Source organism: Chlorocebus sabaeus, chromosome 8 (genome assembly GCF_047675955.1).
Source record: "Chlorocebus sabaeus isolate Y175 chromosome 8, mChlSab1.0.hap1, whole genome shotgun sequence".
NCBI classification, from domain to species: domain Eukaryota; kingdom Metazoa; phylum Chordata; class Mammalia; order Primates; family Cercopithecidae; genus Chlorocebus; species Chlorocebus sabaeus.
In genome coordinates, this window is record NC_132911.1 from 134725231 (window position 1) to 134747727 (window position 22497).

The 22497-nt window shown below is 41.4% G+C and overlaps 1 protein-coding gene across 2 annotated transcripts in view; it reads right to left on the reverse strand.

Moving 5' to 3' along the window:
- ADCY8 (adenylate cyclase 8) overlaps positions 1-22497 on the reverse strand; it is a 263858-nt gene that overhangs the window by 149570 nt on the left and 91791 nt on the right. For both annotated transcript variants that reach the window (XM_008001549.3, XM_008001550.3), the window contains exons 3-5: positions 19530-19660; positions 11021-11132; positions 4728-4855 (exon numbers count right to left, since the gene is read on the reverse strand). In XM_008001549.3, the coding sequence (XP_007999740.1) occupies positions 4728-4855; positions 11021-11132; positions 19530-19660 (371 nt within the window). The remainder of the gene's footprint in view (positions 1-4727; positions 4856-11020; positions 11133-19529; positions 19661-22497) is intronic.

Sequence of the window (22497 nt, forward strand, 5' to 3'; positions counted from 1 at the left end):
CTGTAGCCTCGAGCTGTGTGGTCCTACCTGCCACTGGGGCATGTGTAGAGGCTTAGTCTGTGGTTACCAGCCTGGTATATGGTACCATGAGGGTCTGCCTAGTGCTGGGTTTTACTGTGGCAGGCCTGGTGTTAGGGTCCAAGGCAAAGTCCTGTGCCCACTTCCTTCTTTTTTCCCCAAGTGGATGGTATACTTTTCTGCACTCTGCTGCTTGGGATGGGGGAAGGATGATATGGGTAATGTAATATAAATTTGTCCTGCCTACTCCCTTTAATGTGCCTTTTCTTATTATTGTGCTACAGCTGAGTATTATGACATCTCACCTGATTTCCTTAGCTCTTTTGAAGCTATTTTCACATATGAATTCTTGCTCAAATTGATGTTTCTGTTAGAGAATAATCACAGGAGAGTCCTGTTTCACTAACTGGCTTTACTACTCCTCACCCACTTTGAAACCTGCCAATGCCCTAACTAGCACTAGACCACCCTGGCCTTTCCTGATATCGGCACCCTCTCCTCACATGTCTGTGGTTGTGGAGGATTTTTATCACATGTTTGGATTGATCAGTGAGCAAGAGACTAGGGTCATTTTGAGTGTTGGTTTGCCATTTGCACAAAAATTATAGATCTCACCTAAACAAGGAAACTATTGGAGTTGTTAGATATAGTGACTAAAAATCCAAATGCCATCTTACCATCAGAACACTGGCCCCTTGTTGTCTTCCTGCACTCTGGGGATTGGTGGTATCCTAACTTTGAGAAAATGTCAGAAATAGGGACAAGGAGAGCTGCTGAAAGGGCAGGACAAAACTTCAAACAGGGGTCCATTTCTGACAGCATATAAAGAGGGTGAACGTGAAATCTGGGGTCACCAGCCAATAAATGGTTTATTAACCTAATGTTATGATATATGCAGTATAATATTATGAACATTTCCAGTCTTTATAGCTTCTCTCAAGTTTTCAAATTGGAACAAGCAACTTTGCAGCTGAATACAAAATTCCATCTTGTGTAAGCAGTAATTGGTTAAGACTATTAACTTTTTGATAAAGCTATGTAACTGGCACTTCCTTGTAAACACATTAATGTGTAAATATTGTTCACCAGCCATTCCTCAGAGTGAAATATTTGAGAGTAAGACTGGAAACTATAGAAGTCTGAGCCAATTGCAACCAACGTTTGCCTAATTCCAGGGCTTCTATTAATTCCTTTTTAGCATGCTTTCTTGCTAACTAGAATAATTAATACTAGACCTCATGTTACTTAGATTAGAATCAAGGAGTTGTTTGGATATTAATAGATTTTGATTCATACAGTTTGAAAAAGACTTTGAATCGTTTCTCACTGTTCAATTTCAAAACTCCAGAAAGGAGATCTTAAATTCAATAAAATGATCAGGAAGAATAAGGTCCTCTCCAGAAAGAGAAATAATAATGCTCTAAGTACCTTAAAGTATTTGATTATTGATGTTCATTTATTTTCCAATGTTATCTCTGTAACATATCTTTTACTTAAGGCTAAGATACAAACCCTTATGGCAAGTCTGTAGAAAGTTTTGCTGCTTAAACTCTGATGTTTTTGTGGCTATAAATCACAGATTTTCAGAACTGGTGGAGACTTTAAAGTTGTCTGACCTGATTTTCTTATTTTGTGGGCAATAAATTGAATTGTTCCCCTAAACAACACCCATGCACAAAGACCTCCATGTGACATGTTTATCACTGTATTTCTAGGGCTTAGCACAGTTCCTGACACATAGTGGAGCTCAATAAACACTTGTTGAGGGGTTTACTGATTGACAGAATAAGGCTCACACACCTAATTAGTTGTAGAGATCTCTGATCTTCTGGGTATCAGTCTGTATTAGTCCGTTCTTGCATTGCTATAAAGAACTACCTGAGACTGGGTAATTTATAAAGAAAAGAGGTTTAATTGACACATAGTTCCACTGGCTGTACAGGAAGCATGACTGTGGAGGCCACAGGAAACTTACAATCATGGCAGAAGGTAAAGGGGAAGCAGGCACATCTTACGTAACAGAGAAGGAGGAAGAGAGCAAAGACACACTTATAAACAACCAGATCTCACGAGAACTCACTCACTATCATGACAACAGTAATGGGGAAATCCACCCCCATGATCCAATCACCTCCCATCAGGCCCCTCCTCCAACACTGAGGATTACAATTTGACATGCGATTTGGGTAGGAACACATCCAAACCATATCGCGGTCCATTGTCCCCCTTTGCACCAGTTAAAATATTATTACAATTCATCCTAGTTTTCAGGGAAAAACTCTCAAATGTTCAAATTTGCAGTTAAAAAACATCTGCAGCCTTTTCCATTAACCAAAACCTGAACAAAAGGGAGTTCTGTGTTGGAACGCATACATTCCTCTCTCCATAATTCCTAAAGTGGAGTACTTCTGCATCTCTACAGAAGACAGGGAGATAGTAGAGAGGACATCTTGGGTCTCTTTATCTACCTACCTACTTGGTATTAGGCATAGTAAAGGGTTTGATTTCCATCATACACTTCATAGAAAACTACCATAAATTCTCACCCCACTTGTGCATCTCCTGATTCCATTTTTTTGGGTTTATAGGAGACTTTCAGATAAATCCCTTAAATGAGGCATAAGGACTCTGAAATTGCTACTCAAAATTTTTTCTTTCCATGCAGACCAATGACATGAGAAGACTGTGACAACTGGATATTTTTCTTGAGATATGATAAAGCTTTACATGTGCCTTTCCAGAGGTAGGCTGCTGTCACTATGGACACTTGCCTTCTGCTGATAGAAAGGTACTAAAAGGATTTCGGAAATTCCTAGTCTCTTTGCCCTTTGCTGGAATGGTAATCCAGCAGTCTTCAAAGAGGCTTGGATGCAGGCAGAATTACCCTGGATCCACTTTGATCACCAAGCTGGCCAGCCCAGCCTAATGTAGTCTGGGGTGATGGCCTAATGTAGGGCTGGAAAACTTGACCAGATAATGCTTAAAATTCTATTAGAGATGGTGTAAAGGGAGAAAGAAGGTCTTTAGAGTGCTTTTGTCTCCTGCTCCTCAGATTCCTTCTCTTCTGAAAGAATAAAAGTATGATGATACCCAGACAAGGAAAGAATCCCAAATTTTGACCTTAAGACACCCAGAACCATGGCTTCTGGGTCCCTCCTCATAGTCCACCTCCCTGTGCCTGGTCTTGTGAGTTCCTGCTGCTCCCTTTTGCAAGACAATGTGCTATAACAACTGCACACCCTATTCAACTGTTTGTAGAAAACAGGAAAGGCCCTTCAGTTTACAAACAGCACTCTACTTGAAGACTGTTGAGTGACCATCTTTGGTATATAGCTCTCATTTAGAGGCTGTAGTCCTATTGCCCACTGCCTTCTTTCAACAAAACGTGCTTTTCCTCTTGGTAGCTTCTGGGAGAATATGATGTTTGCTAGTTCGTTTCCTTTGTGAAAACTGGGTTGTCTGTGGAAATATCTTTTACTGCAGGTGGGAAAACTTCATGTAAAAAGTTTAAATCTGTAAAGCTGCATTTTGAGAAACCCTCTATTATACTGATTTTTCCATGGTATTTTCTAATTCCACCTTTAAATCTCTCCAAAGGCAGTGGTTTTCAAGGTTGGCTATACCTTTGTCTCATGGGAGAAGCTTACAAACAGCCCATGGTCTTCCCTAGATCAATTAAGTCTGAGTTTTTGAGGATGTTAGTCACCCAAGCACTGACATATGTGTGTGTGTGTGTGTGTGTGTGTGTGTGTGTGTGTGTATTTCTGCCTATGTATCTTCTTGTTACTGCTTTTGCTGTGGCTTTGTGAGGACATGACACTTAGAGGCTTTGCAACCAGTTTGGACCCCAGGAGGAGTGCTGACAATACTAAGATTCTGTCTGAAAGTCACACACAGCCTAGTTCCAGAGTCCTCAACCCCAATAATTCCTTCCTCCTTGATCCATCATCTATTTGTCAGATATGCTGAACAAAACCAAAAGCACTTGGCACACATCCATGAAGCCAAGCCTGGTGGAAGTCTTCTAGTAATTTCCTATTGGCCATAGGATAACGTGCAACTCCTTAACATGACTGAGAAGGTCATATGGGCTCTGGCTGCTGCCAGCCTACAGTCCATCTGTCACTACTCTTTCCACCCCAGGCTTCACGGTAGCCATTGCAGCACATCCTGGTTTCTGTACATGTCCATCCTCTCTTGAAAACTCTCCTCTCCACCTCCAGGATCCTGTCAATGTCTACCCACCTTTCAGTCAACAGCTTAGACATTTCTATTCTGGAAAGCCTTCCCCAACATCACACATTGAATTAACTTCCTCCTCTATTTTTCCCAAGCATTTGGATTTGATTTATCACGAAGCTTAGTGTTCTGCATTGAAATTTTCTATTCATTCATTCATCTCTCCCTCTGCATTGTAACATCCCTGAAGGTAAGGACTATGCTCATCTTGTTCCTTGCTGAATCTCCACAAGGGCATTTGTAATACAAACTTGTAGCACAAATAATTAAAAGTGAGGTAAACTCGGAAAACAATGACGCTAACAGGTTCATTGGTTTATATGGGAGAGCTAAGGGGCACACGGTTTTTGTGAAATAAGTCAAAGGGTTCTGCCTTTCACCATACATATGATTTATCACAAAGGGTAGATGGAGTGGTGTGTGATATGCACATTGAAGACCCAGGTAACATGGAGGGGATCACAGATTACCTGATGGTTTTGATCATGCTGAGACCCATTTCAACACAGCAGTGGGCATGGTCCTGGCGGGGCTCAGGAAGTCCAGACACGCAGTAGTAGCAGTCCCCCAGAATTTTAATACGAAGGCAGTGATGCTCCTGGAAGGAACAGGATAAGAGGGAAGGGTCTATGTCAGCAGAAGGATCAGTTCTTCAGAAAGGCTTGAGAAAGAGGCGAGCAGGACTAGGTGGTCTGAAATTTGGGGTAAGGAGCACCTACCTTTGAAATACACTTCTAACTGTCTTTCTAAGATATTTGAGGTGTAACCTAAATGGGGGTTTGAAGGACCCAGAGGTGGAGTGGAATCATAAAAAAAATTGGATTTTGAGCTCAAAAGCTACATGGTTATATCCAAGCTTTGCTATCTACTAGCTCTATGGTCTGCACACCTGTCACGTGGCCAGGCCTGACAGAGTGATCATAGTATCTCCTACAAATTCAGCCCCAAACAATGTCTCTCTTCTCAGAAGCAGCTGTGAATTAACAACTTTCATCAGTCTTTAGCTTAATAATAAGCACTTAAAAATGTACATCACTTAGGGATTCCTATTACTTCAACTTGATAAAGTTCCTTTCCAGCAAGGACATTGGCACTTTATGGAGGAACTGAGTCTTCTTATATATCCTTTTATTCATGTGTTAATTTATATGTTTGTTCATTGAAAAAATTAAAAATCAACTGGGCATCTATAATAAGGCAAACATTGGCCCTAACACAAAGATGACTAATAATAGCTCCTATTATGCTCTATAAATAAAACACAGTTAATCCTCACAACGACCCTCTAAGATGGGTTGTTTTTTACCTCCATTTCACAGGTGAGAAGTAGTTGTTAGTTTGGCAGATTTCCAATCTTAAAGACACAACTCTTACAAAATTTCAAAGAACAACAAGCATTAAGAAAATAATGCATGCTTTTATATTGGATAGGAAGCAGCTAGATGTTATAGGTTCTAGAAGAAAGAGAACTTAAAGTAGTATAGCATGGGGAGCCAAGAGCACTGGTTTAGGAGTCACGCTGCACAGGATCAAATCTCAGATACCCCTTCCGTGTTTTCTGTGACTCTTTGGGTAAATTACCTAACCTCTGGGCTTCAGATGCCTCATCTATAAAATGGGAATAATCATAGGGCCTGTCCCATTGTGCCACTGTGAGGGCTGAGTGAGATGATGCAAGTGAAAGCTCAGTACAGGGCCTGGCAGATAGGGCGCTCAATTAATATTGCCTCTTTCTATGATGAAGACTTGGACTCCAGGCCTAGTTCCTTCACATATCTGTTTTTCATCATCGACAAGTGACGTTTCCTCTTGGTTTCCTTGGGCAGATTGTTGGGACTGAATGACCTCTGAGATGCCTTCTAGATCTGAAGTCCTAAAGGCTTGCAGTTCTACGGCTGTGTGGGAAAAGCAGGGCCCCAGAGCTGGAGAAGGGGAGTTATTGATAAAAAGTGCCCACTGAGAGACCAACAGTACTGTTGATGCCCTTGTAGTAGCAAGCTGTAAAGCACTGTGTTGGTTTCCCAATCTCACCAGGAGTTGGACATTATGTTTGGGTAATGGATAAGTAAATATACTATCCCAAGAAAAACAAATATTAGACAGGGAAAAGAGAATCTGAACTGTCTGTGGAACTTCCCCGTCAGATTTCTGGAGACTTGTCAACGTTCCCAAATGGGCCCAGATGCAATCTTCAGAACTCTGACAGCATGTACAGCCATCCCAGGATTATTTTTAGGAGACCAGAGCTCCTGTCTACTGGCTGCTTCAATGCAGCTAATTTTGCAAGACAGGTGACAATGAGGTCTGATTGATCAAATAAAAGAAGCTTAAGGCCTTCAGTTATTTCTTCTAAGGCCTTGAGAGTGTCATGATCAGAATGGAACTTAGAAAGTTTCTTGTTCGTTGGTGCTAGCAGTGCCGAGATTTGTAGAGTTAGTGGGACTGTTATGAAAAAAGAAATCAGAGGGTTCAGAGATGTCGTAGAGTACATTTTTTTTTGTCAAGAAAATATGAACAATCCATCAGCAAATGCCAAAAACAGCAATCCAAATACTATCTACTATCCCCATCACTTATAAAAGCAAATATATTTTTAACACCACAACTAGTGGAAAGACATATCCTCAGAATAAAGGCAAGGTTTTCTTTTTACCTAAATAAATTTAACATTATGAAAACTCACTACATTGCTCTTATCATTTTTAAAATCCTATGCCCACAAGTTTAAAATTTCCAATTTGTGTATGAAGCAGAATTTGAGAACCAGTGTTCCAACATCTTATTCTGATTTTGCAGATCCGAACACTGAGACTGGAAGGCAGGGATTGGTGACTTCATCTGCAAATGGTCTTTTGGGGCGTTGGGTTGGTATGAGAGACTCATGTGAAAGAAAGCCTGGTGCCATCAAAACCAGATGCATGGATTGGCCTGTTGCCTGTTTGCTACAGGGAGGGATGAGGGAAAGGGGCATAACAAAAAATACTTTGGTCTAAGAATCTGACATCTGCATTCCAGGCAAATTTACCTGCTGTTTGACCTTGGATAAGACACTGAAGCCACTGTATGTGGGTTTCAATTCCTCATATGTGACAACTGCCAAAATAATCTGTCTTGTCCTTAATACATAACAGAGTAAGCTTGGCCATCACTTAACAATGACAATGACAAATGACACCCGGAAGTAGCCTTCTCAATGTTCAACATGCTTCTCCTTATCTTTTTTCGTTGAGCTTCACAATAAAACTCTGAACATGGCAGAGCAGGTAAAGTCACATCTGTTTTACAGATAGAAAAATCTCAGTGGAGAGAGGGGAAGCTTCCTGTGCTACAGAGGAGCTAGGTAACAGTAACAACCTGGGCTGGATGTCACCCTCACCAACTCTGAATCTGTGATCTTTCCCTGAAAACAGAGGTGAAAGCACTTTGGAAAAAATCTAAGTGGGGACAGGAGCTAATAGTTGCTGAGCACATACAATGTGCCAGGCAATGTGCTAAATACATTACACTTATCTCACTTAGTCTTCAGGACCACTTTCTGAGTCACGTGCCATTTTACAGATGGGAACAGCAGGCTTGAGGGAAAGGCCACACGGCAAGTAAGAGGCAGAAGAAGAATTCAAACCCATGTTTGTCCAATTGTGGGGCTCCATGCTCTCTCTTGTCAAAACTGCAGGAATTATGGCAAAGTCCAGAATGGTAAGTCTCCTGACAAAAGTGTGTTTTAGAAGGAGATTGTGTAAAATAGTTTATTACTCTCCTGAGGCTGACATTGAATAATGATGTGATGATGTTCATGTCCAGGGTTTGTTATTCTTCCAACAAAAGGTAGAGCTGGTAGCCTCCTTGAAACTCTTTGGATCCCAAATACATGGTTGTATATATGCATATATATTATATAAAATTATTTTATATATAAAAATAAAATATATGTAATATATATAACATATTAAAGGCTTGGATTCTTATCTGTCAAGGTCTGTCAATTTGCAGATACATTTTTCTGATCAAATACTATGAGCTGTCAGATGACTTGACAGTAATATCCAAATAACTTATTTGTACCAGAAACTACCTTGAAAAGTTCACATACAGGAAGCCAGACTGCTTTGGAAAAAAATATTCAAAAAGAAAAATAAAGTAGGGTGAGGATCTTCTTGAAAATTTTATTGAGTTGGCCTTATTGCAATGCTTTCCTCCTGTCTTGATGACTTTGACATTATCAAAATCTTGGAAAATTCCCAAGAGTTTATGAAACTGCACATACAGACGGTAGATAAAAATTAGGAGATGAATGCACCAAATGATCAAAGATGGTTATATTGTTCACGGGGTAGAATTACAGGGATGTGTACTTTGCATTGTGTACATCTTCGATGTTTGAATTTTAATATAATGAACACGTGTAACTTTAATAAGCAGAAAAACTCAATGAAAATGAAAAAGAAAAGACTTTCAAAGCAAAAACATTAGTGCTATCAATGTACTTTTAAAAAAAGTTAGAAATTCCAACAAATTTTATAGCATTTTATCTAATTGTAATCACATAAGTAGTACATGAATATATTGTCCTAGTAAAAACGAAACTGTAGATAAGGTTGAAGTCTCCTAGGACAGCCTCTTCTCGTCAAACACACAGCACCCTGGAAGCCTAGTCTTCCTGCCCTCTCCATGGAGGCTGCTATGCATTCACATGTGGTTTTTCCCTTGCCAGACTCTGAGCTTCTTGAGGGGAAGGACGGGTTTTGTCTTTTCAGAGTCTCGCACAGTACCTGACAAAGTACCTTTTCTCTTTCTCTGGGTCAGCAGAGTTTACTGTGACACCAGAAACGGACCTTGATCACATCTGCCAGTGGACTTTGGATGGCCATTTGTGTTCATCTTGGCATCTTTGATAAAAAAATATCAGAACCATAATAGGAAATGGAATAGCTATGTGTAACTGATACCAACCACAACTGATGCAACAATAAAAGGAAATGGTATACATGTTTTTCCCCAGTCCCCAGCCCTCCAGCTAAAACCAACCCTCCTATTAGGAGGATACCTCAGTTTCCACTTCCTCCTCTGTCCCTGTCAGTATCCTAGCTAGTAGCTGTTCAGTAGCTGAAATTTATACTACGGTTGCTTGACAAGTCCCTGCCTGCCTTTCTGGCCTCATCTCCACTACTTCCTACCCTGAACTGTATCCTCCAGCAATCTCTTCTGGTTTCTTCACATACGCAGAGTAACATCTTTATGCTGGTTTTCTCCTCTGCATAAAATATCCTGCTCTGATTTCTTTGCCTTGCTAATTAGTGTACAAATTATGTATACTAAAATCACCTTTTTGACAAATTCAAACTCATGTCTGTCTGACTGTGGGGCTCCATGCCCTCTCTCTACAATACTGTAAAGAGTGATGGAAACAACCACCATAATAAAAATATAAAGCAGCTATGTAATCCCCCAAATCACCCCACGCCATGCTCCATTGCTATCCATATGCTTACTCCATTCCCAGCCCTCCTTGCAGCTACTTATCTGTTTTCTGCCTCTGTAATTGTACCTTTTATAGGATGTCTTGTAAATGGAGTCATAAAATACCTAGCCTTTTGTATCTGGCTTCTTTCACTTGGCATACTGCACTTGAGATTCATTGATGTTGCACATAAGAGTGGATAATTCTATTTTTATTGCTGGACAGTATTCTATTGTATTATTTACATCATTTTTAAGACTCAGCTTGAGTCACTTTCTTCAAGAAGTCTTCTCTCATCTAAAGGTCATGTGTTGCTTCTGTGTTTCCATGGCCCCCAGACTGACCCTCCTCATAAGACATGGCACATTTTATATTCCTTACCTATTTATGAATCCCTAACTAAACTCAATTCTAGGAAGGGAGGAGGTGTGTTTTCATGATTCTCATACTCCTAACACATAGCAGCATGTACAATACCTAGTAGGTGCTTAAACGCAAGTATGAATGTATCTCCCATAGAGTGAGGCAGTCTTAAAAGAAGACATTTTGACGTTCTAAAAATGAACTCCCACTTGATGTGGTGTTATTTAATTCTCATTACAGCTCTCTGAAGTTGGCACTAACATACACACTTTACCAAACAGGAAATTAAGATGTCTATTTGAACCCAAAACCCACTCTAAAGTACAGTGTGACAATGATATTACTTTGTAACTCAAGTGGCTTTTGGACTATGAATCTGTGTTTTGATAGCAAATGTCCATCTCCTTTAATCTGTTTTCTAGCTTAGCTCTGATCAAGCCTACTGGAAAATGAAGACACTGTCTTGCTGGCTAAAAACAAAGCTCTTAAGTTAGGTTGATCAAAATGGTGATGGGATGGCCCAGCAGATTACTGGTTTTTGAGAATGTGCTAATTCATCCCAGATGGCCAGGGTTGGCTGGAAAACTGGAGGCCGTCATTGCTGCATGCATGAGCACTGAAGCTGCAGCTGGATGGCACCTGGCCACGTGCAAGGGGAAGCAATGATAGGGGTGTGGAAAGCAGATAAAAAGGACTTGGGTTTGATTGTCACTCAACCAGCTGTCTCTCAATTGAGAAAATTAATCTGACAAACCTTCCGCCTGAGACTTGTAAACAGCTAACATCAGTCCCCAGAAAGTGAGAGGGTCAGGGTCCATGCCTAGGGACAGGATGCAGAATGGTAATGACTTTGGGGAAGAAGGCTGAATCCTTCTCTTTCCTTATTCCATATGCAGTCCCTCACTCCTGCAAAAGACTAGGAGGGAATTAAATTCAACTCACATGGGCCAGTCGATCAAATCTGGCAAAGAGCTCGTTGAGCATCCTGACCAGCTCCTGAGCAGACAAGGTCGTGGAGAGGTTGGTAAATCCTTTAACATCTGCAAAAAGAATACTAAACACAGGGAAGAGGGTGGGGGTTGGGGGAGAAAACATATTAATATTTTAATCCACCTTGGGATACACATCAACATCCTCCCAATAGATAAACTGTCTTTGTGGTCTGAGATTTTAGCTCTCGCTGCCATGAGAGTCAGGAGGAATGTCTCAGTATTTAATAAATATCTCAGCAGAGAGTTCACCCAGGAGCTCAGGAAGGACAAGGGGACAACAGGAAGCCCTTTTGTCCTGTGCAGTGCTGTGTAGAGTGAGCAATGCAAACAACCCAAAAGAAAATTTGTCACCATGAAGAGATCAATTTCTTGTGAAAAGCAAGATGAAACTTTATGAATTATCTCTATATTTTCACAATGAACAGCAATGCACATGCAATGAACACAGAGTAAAACAGTCACAAAGGGCAGGGGCAGAACCCAAAACCTCATCATCTTGAACCCAATGACAGGTACTCTACCCAAAATGGCAGGTAAATTGGCATTTCTCAAAAATTATGACAGTAGGTGGCAAATCTGGGAGACCTCAGGCAGAATAATTAATTTCCTAAAACTCTCACATTACTAAATATTTCAGTTAGGTGAGGTCTTGTTCTATGCATATGGCCTGGTACAAGGGACAGAGCAGCTTCCAAAAGCCTTCTAAAAGCCAGGTACTCTCTTAGTTAAACCATGCAGTTACTCTGTGGGGCAAGCATAGTTCCTTCCATTCAGTCCATGAGGAAACTGAGGCTCAAAGAGGCAAGGAGAATTGCCCAACATCTCACTAGTGGTACATGGCAGAGCTGGGATTGTCCATTTGGCTGAATTGCACTGAGGGACATTGCTCCAATCATCTTACCATGCCATCTCAGCGACCTCTCAAAGGAAAGATGGGACACCAAACAGGATACCATATTTGATCATTTCTCATTTTTCATCCTCTCTGAAAGTGAGGTGTGTCTTACAATTGATCACCTTAGCTGTGTGTCAAGCTTTTTACATCTTTTCTTAGTGTCGCCTAAAATAATGACAAGTCTTACAATCAGCCTATGAGTGTAATTTACTTTTAATGAAATAGGTAATTGGACTAGAAGACATTGTGGAATGTGTTGACTTACATCAGTCACCACATGTATTCAATCATTCTTAAAATTCATCTCCGTTACAAACCTTTTTAAGAATTTGACATAGACTAATGGATTATCTCTCCCCAAAATGCACAAGCATTCAAAATTTTTTTGAAAGAGATTTATACCTTCCACAAAGTCCATTCATGAAATCATTAGGAATCCTTAGATCTATTGCTTTAGTTAATTATTGAATGGCTCATTCTTTCAGCAAATATTTATATATTTACTATGTGATCAGCTGGGCACTGGGCTAGAAAGTTAGATTAAATGATATATAAGACCTAGTGCCTGTCCTCAAGACGCTGAGTCTGAGGAATGGAGCTGGAAAGACAAAGAGTAAAATGGAAACAGTGCAGGGTGATGATCACTGTGATTGAAGGACATATTGGGGGGTGATCAGCCACAAAGGGATCAGGAGTCTCCCAGCAGAGCAAAGTCTCAGCTGCTTCTTGAAGAATGTGATGAGCAAAGTGACTGGGAGGATGGATGCTCTGAGCAGAGAGAACAGTACATTCTAGGATCTGGTGGAAGAATGAGTATATATATATCAAGGTTCTGCAGTATTTCAAGGGCAGCCAGTCAGAAGGCCTCACTGAGCAAGGAGGCTAGAAAGAAGAGAGAGATGAGGTCAGAAATATGGGTTGGGCAATGATGGAGAAGGGGCTGGTAAACCAGGATGAAGAATGTAGACTTTGTCCTGAAAGTGATGGAAAGCTAGTGAATGGGATTTAAGCATGGACATGATGCCAATAGATTTTCAGTTTACAAAGCTACCTTTGGCAGAGTGACTATACTACCATTGTCTTCTACAGTTCTGTGGTGGCATAGCATATGGTTATATGCCCAGAATTTGAGTCTAGATAGATCTGGGTTCAAATCTTAGCTCACCACTTATGAATTGTATGACCTTGGGCAACTTCCTGAGCTTCTGTAAGCCCTAGCTCTGTAAACCGGAGATAACTGTCATAGTTGCCTCATTAGTGGGTAGCGTTTAGCACATCACCTGGCAATTGCCAGCATAGTAAATGCTCCTTAAATGTGTTAGATTTTGTTATCATTTTACAAAATTATACTATGATTGCATGTTATATTTGAGAGAGAAAGAGAAGAGAGAGGTAACAGAGGTAGAAAATAATACGGCCCTTCATTGGATTATGTATCACTTGTAGCTAAAAGCATTCCTAACTGTTGATGAAGCCTGAACTTCCAGAAGGTAGCAACACTTACAGAGTATTGACTGTGAACTTGGTATTGCTCTGGCAGCCCTACATGTATTCACTTATTTATTCCATGTAACTTATGAGGGAGAACCTATCATGATCTTCTCCATTTTATGGAACTGAGGCCTAAGTATCTTGCCCATAATCATGAAGAACTAGAATTTCAACCAGGAAGCCTGGCTCTGGCATCCATACTCTTTATTGCTCAACTATGTTACTTTTGAAGCAAGAAAAGTCATTGCTATGACAGGTGGGAAGTGGACAGGCTCTTAGATCACTGGTTTAGCACATTCCCTTTATGAATCCATAAGCCCCAAACTACTAGTATCAATCTGTCTATGGCAAGAATGGCATAGAATAAATAAATGCCAATTTATTTATTCATTCAACAGTTTATTAATTAAATGACTATTATATACCAGGCAGTGGAGATAAAGTAGTGAGCAGATGATAGCATCATCCCAGCCTTTATAAAGCTCACAGCCTACTGAAAAAACAAATGGATTCCCTGAGAGCTAAGATCATAAAAGTTTCAGATATCTTCAGTGTTCCAATATCATCAAACTTCTCCAGGTCTTTTGATCCCACCGTACGTTATGCACCTGTATCTTTGTACATGCTACACCTGCTCCCTGGTATAGCTTTTTCCCCCCTTTCGCTACCTATTAAAATCTGACTTGTCCTTCAAAGCCCCCCTCAGGTGTTAAAATCATGTTAAGAGTCTATACCTCTCTGGAGACTTCCCCAAGCATAGCCAGTTATCCCCAACTTGAGCTTCTCGCCCTGTTGGCACCCCTCTCTGTCATAACACTTAACTCTCCATAGCATAATCATATGTGGCTAAGTGTGCTCCATCTATTAGCTGAAGAACAAGAATGAAGTCACCTCTGCATCTCACCTGCCCAGCACACAGTTGGCCGTATTACATGTTTCCTTAGTCCAATCAACAGAAACATTCAGAATTAAGTCCTCCTTCCTCAAAGCATGGTCATGGCCCCCAGTGGCATCTCATGAAACATTGTTAGAAATGTAGACTCTCAAGCCACCTCTCCAGACCCACTGTACCACAATCTGCTTTAACTGAGCCATAGATGATTTGGGTGCACATTTAAGACTCAGAAGCACTGGTGTAAGTCATAGTTGTACAATAAGGATTTATTGAATAAAAGACCAGAGGCAGAAACCAGGGCCCTTGTTCTCATTCCATTGCTTGTTCTGCCACCCCTGGTGCTGGGCTCAGATCATCAAGTCTTTTGATTCTTGGCATAAATTTGCAACTTTCCAGGATGAATATACCAAGGGGGCCATAGTAATTTTCAACTCTAATTTGGTTATATAAGTTGTTTATTTGGCTAAAAATAAGTCATGTTACCTAATAGTCACTCTTCAAATAGAATCCCCAAGGAAGCTTTTGCAGAGTTCAATAGAATCATTAGGAACATGGTGTCTGTGTAGACTCGTCTCACTAACTAAGTTTCAGATGTATTCAGTGTTCCAATATCATAACTGTGTGTTCTTGGGAAAGTTACTTAACCTCTCTGAGCTTCCATTTTTCTTGATAATAAAGCAAAGGTCATTAAAGCTACTCTGTAGGACTGCATAAGAAGATAACTTGCAAATCATTGCATAATTCTCAATAAATGAAGGGTATATAACTTCTTTGGGAAGTTTTTACAAATCTGGAAGTGCTTAACTGCCATGAGGATGGATCTAGAAAGTCATAAAGTTCTCTAGGTCCATTCAATTGCATTTTGCTTGTTCGCAAAACTCTAGTCTACAGTACAGATGTAGTGATCACACATGTTGACAGGGCTGGCTGGAAATTAACAGCCGGTCAAGAAAGCGAACAGACTGAGCGAGAGTCTAAAAATGAAGATTTTTCTGATCCTTGACAATGGTTCACTAAATGTCTACCATAGCATAGGAAGAGATAAAGACAAAGGTGTCTCCCAGACAGACCCACAAAATATGTGTCAGCAAATGTGCAAATGTACATGAAATGGAGTTGGCAGGGCTAATAGGAAATAGGAAAAAGAACCATGACAGAGAAGGATGACTGCCCACCAAATCCATGCCTCTGTTTGCATAGTCAATCCACCTGTCACTAGGAAAGGCCACTGAGCCAGAGGCACTGTTCTCAGCCCACTTTGTTTCCAGGTGAGCACCTGGAATTGATTCTCCCTAATGGAATCTGAGCAGAAATGACATGTCATTTTCTGGTTAAGGTGGTAAAAAAAAAAAAAAAAAAAAAAGTGGGTGTGAGTACTCTGTGCTTCCCCTTCCAATAACCAAATGCTGGGAACTTTGAGGCCCAAGGGATGGTAGTTACAAAACAAAGGAGCCTTTGTTCCCGAATCACCCACTGACCAGTAATATCAGCAGTGAACACTTGTGTGAATAAATTTGATTGCGTTAAAAATCACTGAAATTGGAAGGGTATTTGAAAGAGCAGATAGCATTACCCTAATGAATACAAGAAGTGTCTTAAGTATCTGGGGGAAAAAACAGGAAAGATAAATAGAATTGGGTAGGTGGGATGGAGAGCCTGAATGGCTTCCAGTAAAAAGCTGGTGGCCAGGTGGATCCTCAGGTGAACCTAGAGAAGTCTCAGAGGTTGATAGCTGAAATCAACTTGAGCGTTCAAAAGAGCCCAGCTTTTGGATTGGGAAACGGAGGCCCACCGAGGTGAGGTGATGCAGTCGAAGTCTCGCCAAGGGTGTGGCTACCCCAGCCCACGTGGGCACAGGAATGCCCCCAAGCATGGCGCCTTTAACCATACCCTTTCCTGATGAAGGTAAACAGTGGTGTGAAATATAAGTCAAGACTTAGAAGTGTACAGCACTTTTTAAGTAAAGAGTCTTCAAAATTAAAAAGACAAACAAACAAACCCCCCCCCCCCCACAAAAAAAAAAAAAAAAAAGGCAAGGGAGAAGAAAGAATGCACCAGGCAGTTTACCACGAAGAGGGTGACAGGTTTGGAAATGATTTCAAAAAGGCTCCCAACACCGCAGCGGGGTTGCTTTGGGGGTTGGGGAAGGCGGTGGAGTAGCCAGTTGGCTTTGTTCTCCGACTTGGGCTAGGGACCGTCCTCCTCTGCTTTCAAGGCTCTGGTCTTATTTTAGCATCCTGCAGCCTCGCAGTGGGCAGGAGACGCCCCGCCGCCCCGAGGTGAGTTCATCTTCCCGAAACCCCCGGAGCCGCGGGCATCTCGCCACGCTGCTCTGAGAATAGCCCGGGAGCCACTGGGCCGGCGGCTGGTTTCTGCTTCAGTTCTCCTCCCCCTAGTAACGGCTCTGAAAATGCGGAGACACGGAGGGCAGAAAACGAAATTTTAATGTACTGTGGCATGAACTTCTGGAAAAGGGTCTCCAGCGCGAGAACTCAGTTTGATGACTTAAAATAAATGGGCGGGGTTGGAGGGGTGGGGGTAGAAGAAACTAGCTGCTCAGGAGTGATGGGAGCACTGAAAAAGGATTCCTGCAAAAACCAAGCTGCCAAACATGTTTATTGCACTTAAGGCACCTGAGCATGTCGGTGTGGGCGCGAGGGCTTGTTGAATTTTCCCTGTATTTCTTTTAAAAGGTATTTTTCGCTCCTTCTTTCTCCATGGTGACAGGCACTTTCATCAGATGTCACATATTTTATTTATGTATTTATATGATTCGTATATATTTATAGCTGAATATGTAATTAAATATTTATTTATTTTCCCCCCAAATATTCATGCAATTTCTGCTTTCTCTGGATCTGCATTTATGGTCAAGCCATTTTGCCACCAGGGAAGGAACATGGAACACCAACTATGATTCTCTGCATGGACCATGGCTCTGCCTTCACTTCTGCTGACGCTTTTGCTCAGAATTCATGTATTTGTGTTTTTCACTTGGCTGACTTCGTCTCAAATAAAGCTAAGAAGAATCATCATCTCTTCCAGGAAGGTTTCTCTACCTATCTCTCCCCACCCTCCACCTCCTAGCCCCAGGTTTTCCTCCTTTTATGATCTCTTGGCATTTGTTGCCTGCTTAATAATCAAACCCCATACTCTATTATGATTAATAGGTGCCTATTGTCTTAGAACTAGTATTGAAGAGTTCTTATTATGTGTGGGACCAATTCCTAGATCTGGGGCACATCTCTTACTGGAATTGCTGTTTGACAAAGGACTATTTTGCAAACTCAAGCATCTAACTCAGTGTAGCTCAAATCTTGGACAAGACCCTGGGAATGACCTATTCTGCTATGCGCACTGAAGGGTTGTGTTAGAATCATGATCTCTACTGAATTTCAAAATGTGTGTCCCTGCATGCCAGGAATGGAACACCTACAGATGCTGGTAAGTGCAAAGTTGTCCTCTGTCCTACTGACATTAGGAAGAAGGGAACTATGAGAATAGGTTTGTCATTTTTGAAGTTGCTTAATGTAAGGACTCTGACTCTATGTCTGGGAAATTTTTACCTTATGATATTTGGGGGGTGGGAAATACAGTTCCACTGTATAAGCTGAAAATGCCAGAGACTTGCTTTCCAGGCACTTGAAGAAAATGACTGGGCTCAGCCAATCAGACCCATCTGCTCCAGGCTTTAACTTGAGATGCAAAGAAGCAGCAGGAGCAGGAAGTCAGGGCAGAGCAAAGACAGCAATATCAGTTTCTGGGGCTGCAGGAGGAACTGCAGCGGTGGCATGCCGTGTCAGGGGTCAGGGTTGATTGCACAAGCAATGGACTGGTCAAAGACAGTTGGCAGTGGCTACTGCCAACTGCCAGCTGGCCTAGTGCTCTGGCCTGATTTTGCCTATGCCTTTCACTCTGTGGCCTTGCTTCATTCTGGCCCATTTCCCCTGGCCCATTTCCCCCATGCACTTCTCCATTCTTCCCTAATTATTCTGTAATCCGCGACATAACCTTTCAATACATTTCCTTTTTTTTTTGAAATGAAGTCTTGCTCTGTTGCCAGGCTGGAGTTCAGTGGCACGATCGCAGTTCACTGCAACCTCTGCCTCCCGGGTTCAAGCGATTCTCCTGCCTCAGCCTCCTGAGTAGCTGAGACTATAGGCATGCACCACCACACTCAGCTAATTTTTGTATTTTTAGTAGAGATGAGGTTTCACCATGTTGGCCAGGATGGTCTCAATCTCTTGACCTCGTGATCCGCTCACCTTGGCCTCCCAAAGTGCTGGGATTACAGGCATGAGCCACCACGCCCAGCCAATACATTTCTTTTAAATCAGTCGTGGTTGGATTCTTTTGACTGCAACTAGGAAACATGTCTGAAATGAACTACAATATACTGAATGCTCTACTACTTGCTTAACTCTGCCTGTTGTATATTTTGTATTAATCTTCACTTACGTGATCCACATAAAACCCTGCAAAGTGGCTAAGAGATGCTCATTTTACAGAGAAGAATTTTGAGATTCAGGTAAATAAATTTCCCAAGATCACAAATAAGGAAGAGGCAGAATTGGGATTTTAAAGCTGGTCTGCCTCACCATGGAGTTCACCCTTTGATTTTCATTACATGCCATGGTGTCCAGTGTTGTGCTGGGTACGTAGAGGGCACTGATGCATGGATGGGGGAGTGAGTGGGAAGATACATGGATGGATGGATGGGTGGATGGATAGATGGATGGTTGACTAAAAATATGTTTGCAAAGGAAAATAAACTGTCATTCTTTTGTATTGTTTTAAACACACTTATGATAAATACAAGGAGGAGATGTATGTGATCACAACTGAAACCCCCAAATTACATTCTGGGATTATTTTTCTGATTATAGTTTAAAAGGTGTTTGCCTTTCCCACTCAAAATGTAAAGACAGACATGCCTACTATAGGAGAGCTAGGCAGTAGGCCAACCAGGGAATATAATTTTATTCTGTGACATTCTTCTCCAGCCTTAATTTGGAAATGTAGAACTCTCTGATGAATAATCACTAGGTAATGAGTTAATCAACCAAATGAGGAAAGGTGCTGACATTCAGGCAGACAGAAGTCACGGAAGTGTGATGAGGGCACCCAAACACACATGGATCACGCCGAGAGCCAGGGCAAGAGTGTTGCGTTTCTCACCTGACATTCTCATAGCGATGGATGTAGATCCGATGGAACTGGTGCTGCAGGTGCTCGTCTTCCACATTGGTCATGTCGTTGATCATTTCCAGGACAACAAACCGGGGGAGCACAGAAAGCACGAGCCGCTCCTGGAACAAATGAAGAGGGACAGTCCTGTTAGGCTGACCAGCGAGTCTCAGATGGGAGGGTGAAGGGTGGAGAAGTCATGGGACTTTTGGATGAACTTCCTTTGGAATTGATAATTTCATACCATTCTATGAATATGACAAATATTTACTGAGTACTTATTACTTGCCAGGCATTCTGCTGGATGTTGGATATATAGTGGTGAGCCAAATGGATGTGGTTCTGACTATAGTGGAGCTTGCATTCTAATAAGGAAGATACATTAAGTATTACATACCCAAAGATACCTACACACATTCACAAAATGTGATGAGTGCCATGCAAAAACAGGTCACGATGAGAGAGTACAATGGTTGATGACAGCGATTCATATCAGGGATTAAGAATGGCCTTACCAAGGAACTGATATTTAAAATTGAGACCTGAAAATTTGGAAGGAGTCAGTCCTGTGTAGTGCAAGGAGACATCCAGGAATTAAAAATAATAACTACAAATATCCTGAGGCAGAAAAGAGCAATGGTGTAGCTGGAGGGTGGTGATAGCCATGAGGTTGGAGGTATAGCTAGATCTTACAGGTTATACGATATTTGCGTTTAATTCCAACTACAACTGAAAGCCACTAAATGGTACTAAGCAGCAGAGTGACATAAGTGGATTCATGTTTTAAAAGATCACTTTGTCTGGGATTTGGAGAATGTGTTCTGGGGAGGAGCCAAGGCTGGAGACAGAAGGACCAGGTGGGGAAGCTCCTGGAATGTCCAGGTGAGGTAAGATTCATAGAACTGGCAACCTAGATGGCAGGAAAGAAAGAGGGTGTGCCCATCATGACAGCTAGTTTTGAATTTGGTTGCCTGGGAGAGTGAGCCACACTTATAGAAACAGGGAACATACAAAAGAAACTAGGCTTACAAGGCACTAGCTCTTTATCAAAGATGAGGGGAAGTGAGACGCACACAGCCAGAAAGTGGGTTCCTAACATCAGACAATAATATTCTTTCTATTGTGATCACCACTGTACATAAAAGCAAAGGAATGGGCTAACTAGCAACATGAATTCTAAAAAGTCCTTGTGTTGTGGAAACTAGGCAAGAGGCTGGCTTCTGACACATGGTTTACTTGGTTACATGGTTTACTGTGATAGATGAAGTTTAATACTTTTAGTTGAATAACAGAAAATAGGGTAATTATCATTGATATGATCGTAATAGGTCATGTGGAAGTATCTAGTTGAGGCATATCACTGTAGAGAGTTAAAATTTCTCTCGGTCTATGGTTTACTATAGTGTCAAACTGAGTTTAAGACAGGCACATTCTAATCACCACAGTTCCTCATATCTTTGTAGTTATTTATGGGTATTAAGCATTGTTACCATTCATTTTTTCATGTGTTTCTCTCAAAACCCTGACAATCAGCTTGCAGAAATAATCATTTTCATATAATGGACAGACTGAGTCCAGGAGAGATTAAGTTACCTGCACAACCTGAACAGTTAATCAAGCGACAGTTGCAGGATGCGGTCCTTTCCCTTGTTATTCCTTGCTGGGATTCTTGGTGAGATGGGAAAAGTCTTGGATTGAGTCTGATGGAGAAGTTTAGATTCCGACTCTATCATTGGATATTCATGTGGCATTAGGTAAACTACCTCATCTTTCTGTGCCTTAGTTCCCTAATTTGGCAAATATTAATAGCACTAATGTCATCTAGTTCAACGGGTTGCTGTGAGAATTCAATGCAATAAAATATGTGAGGGGCCTGGCATCAAATCCTTCTCCCTCCTCTCACCTCTACTTAACCCTGCCTCTCATGCAAAAGGCTTTATTAATGAAGTGCCCATTGAACGACATATGATGAAGCCCTTTCTTCTCTTGAGTGCTATCCCATCACGGGACTAAGAGGCATGTTTTCTGCAAATGCCCCAACATCATGTCCATTTTGTGTTCATTTGTGCTATTTGTCAACTTCCCAGGTACTTGTGGCCCTGTTCTCTCAATTGCTGCTGGGTGGGAGTAGGTGCTAATCACAGCTTTGAGGGGCACTAGTGCTCTGTCAATGGCTGGGGATGTTTAATTAAGATGCCACTGCATCTGCACTTGTAAGGGAGGCAATAGAGCTGTAATACACAACCCACACACACTCCTAGACCCCACGGTCAATTTGTAAAAGTGTTTGATTGCAAATGATCCTTACACTAGTGTTGTATTACAGTGATGTTTTAATAACCAGAATGAGAAAAATGGAAGAACGTATGTTAGGAAGAGAATGGCACAGGAGACAAAAAGGTGGTGATGCAGCAAATAAAATGATCCAAGTGTAGGGAAGACATGGGAACTGAAGAGAGACACAAGAAAGGTATTCATTCACAGGACCTACTTAAGAAGATGTTCCTCCCTGAAATGCAAGTCCATGGACATATTTATGAGGCTATCCCATGGATTCTGTGCTCTGACCATTCCTCAGAATGTTTTGAAGGGTCATAAAAGCGCAGCTGCCCTGACCTCGCCCAGACCTACTGAATTGGACTCTGAAAAAAATGGTCAAGCAGGTGGGGTTTTTAAAAACTCCTTAGGTTTTTGGGATACTCAGGTAGGATTGAGAAATGCTGGCTTATCCTGTGGCAAGCACTACTAAGCACATTATTATACTCAACCTTTACTATAGTTCCACAAAACAGGTTATTTCCCAAATAAAACAAAAACATGGTTATAGTAAACTGATTACCTAGCAACATGAGGACCTAGATCATAAATAGCAAAGAATTGAAACCAAATTCTCCTGACTCCCAAAATATCTCTAACGACTGCACTTCCTACATAATGTATTCTAATCACCTCTCATCTG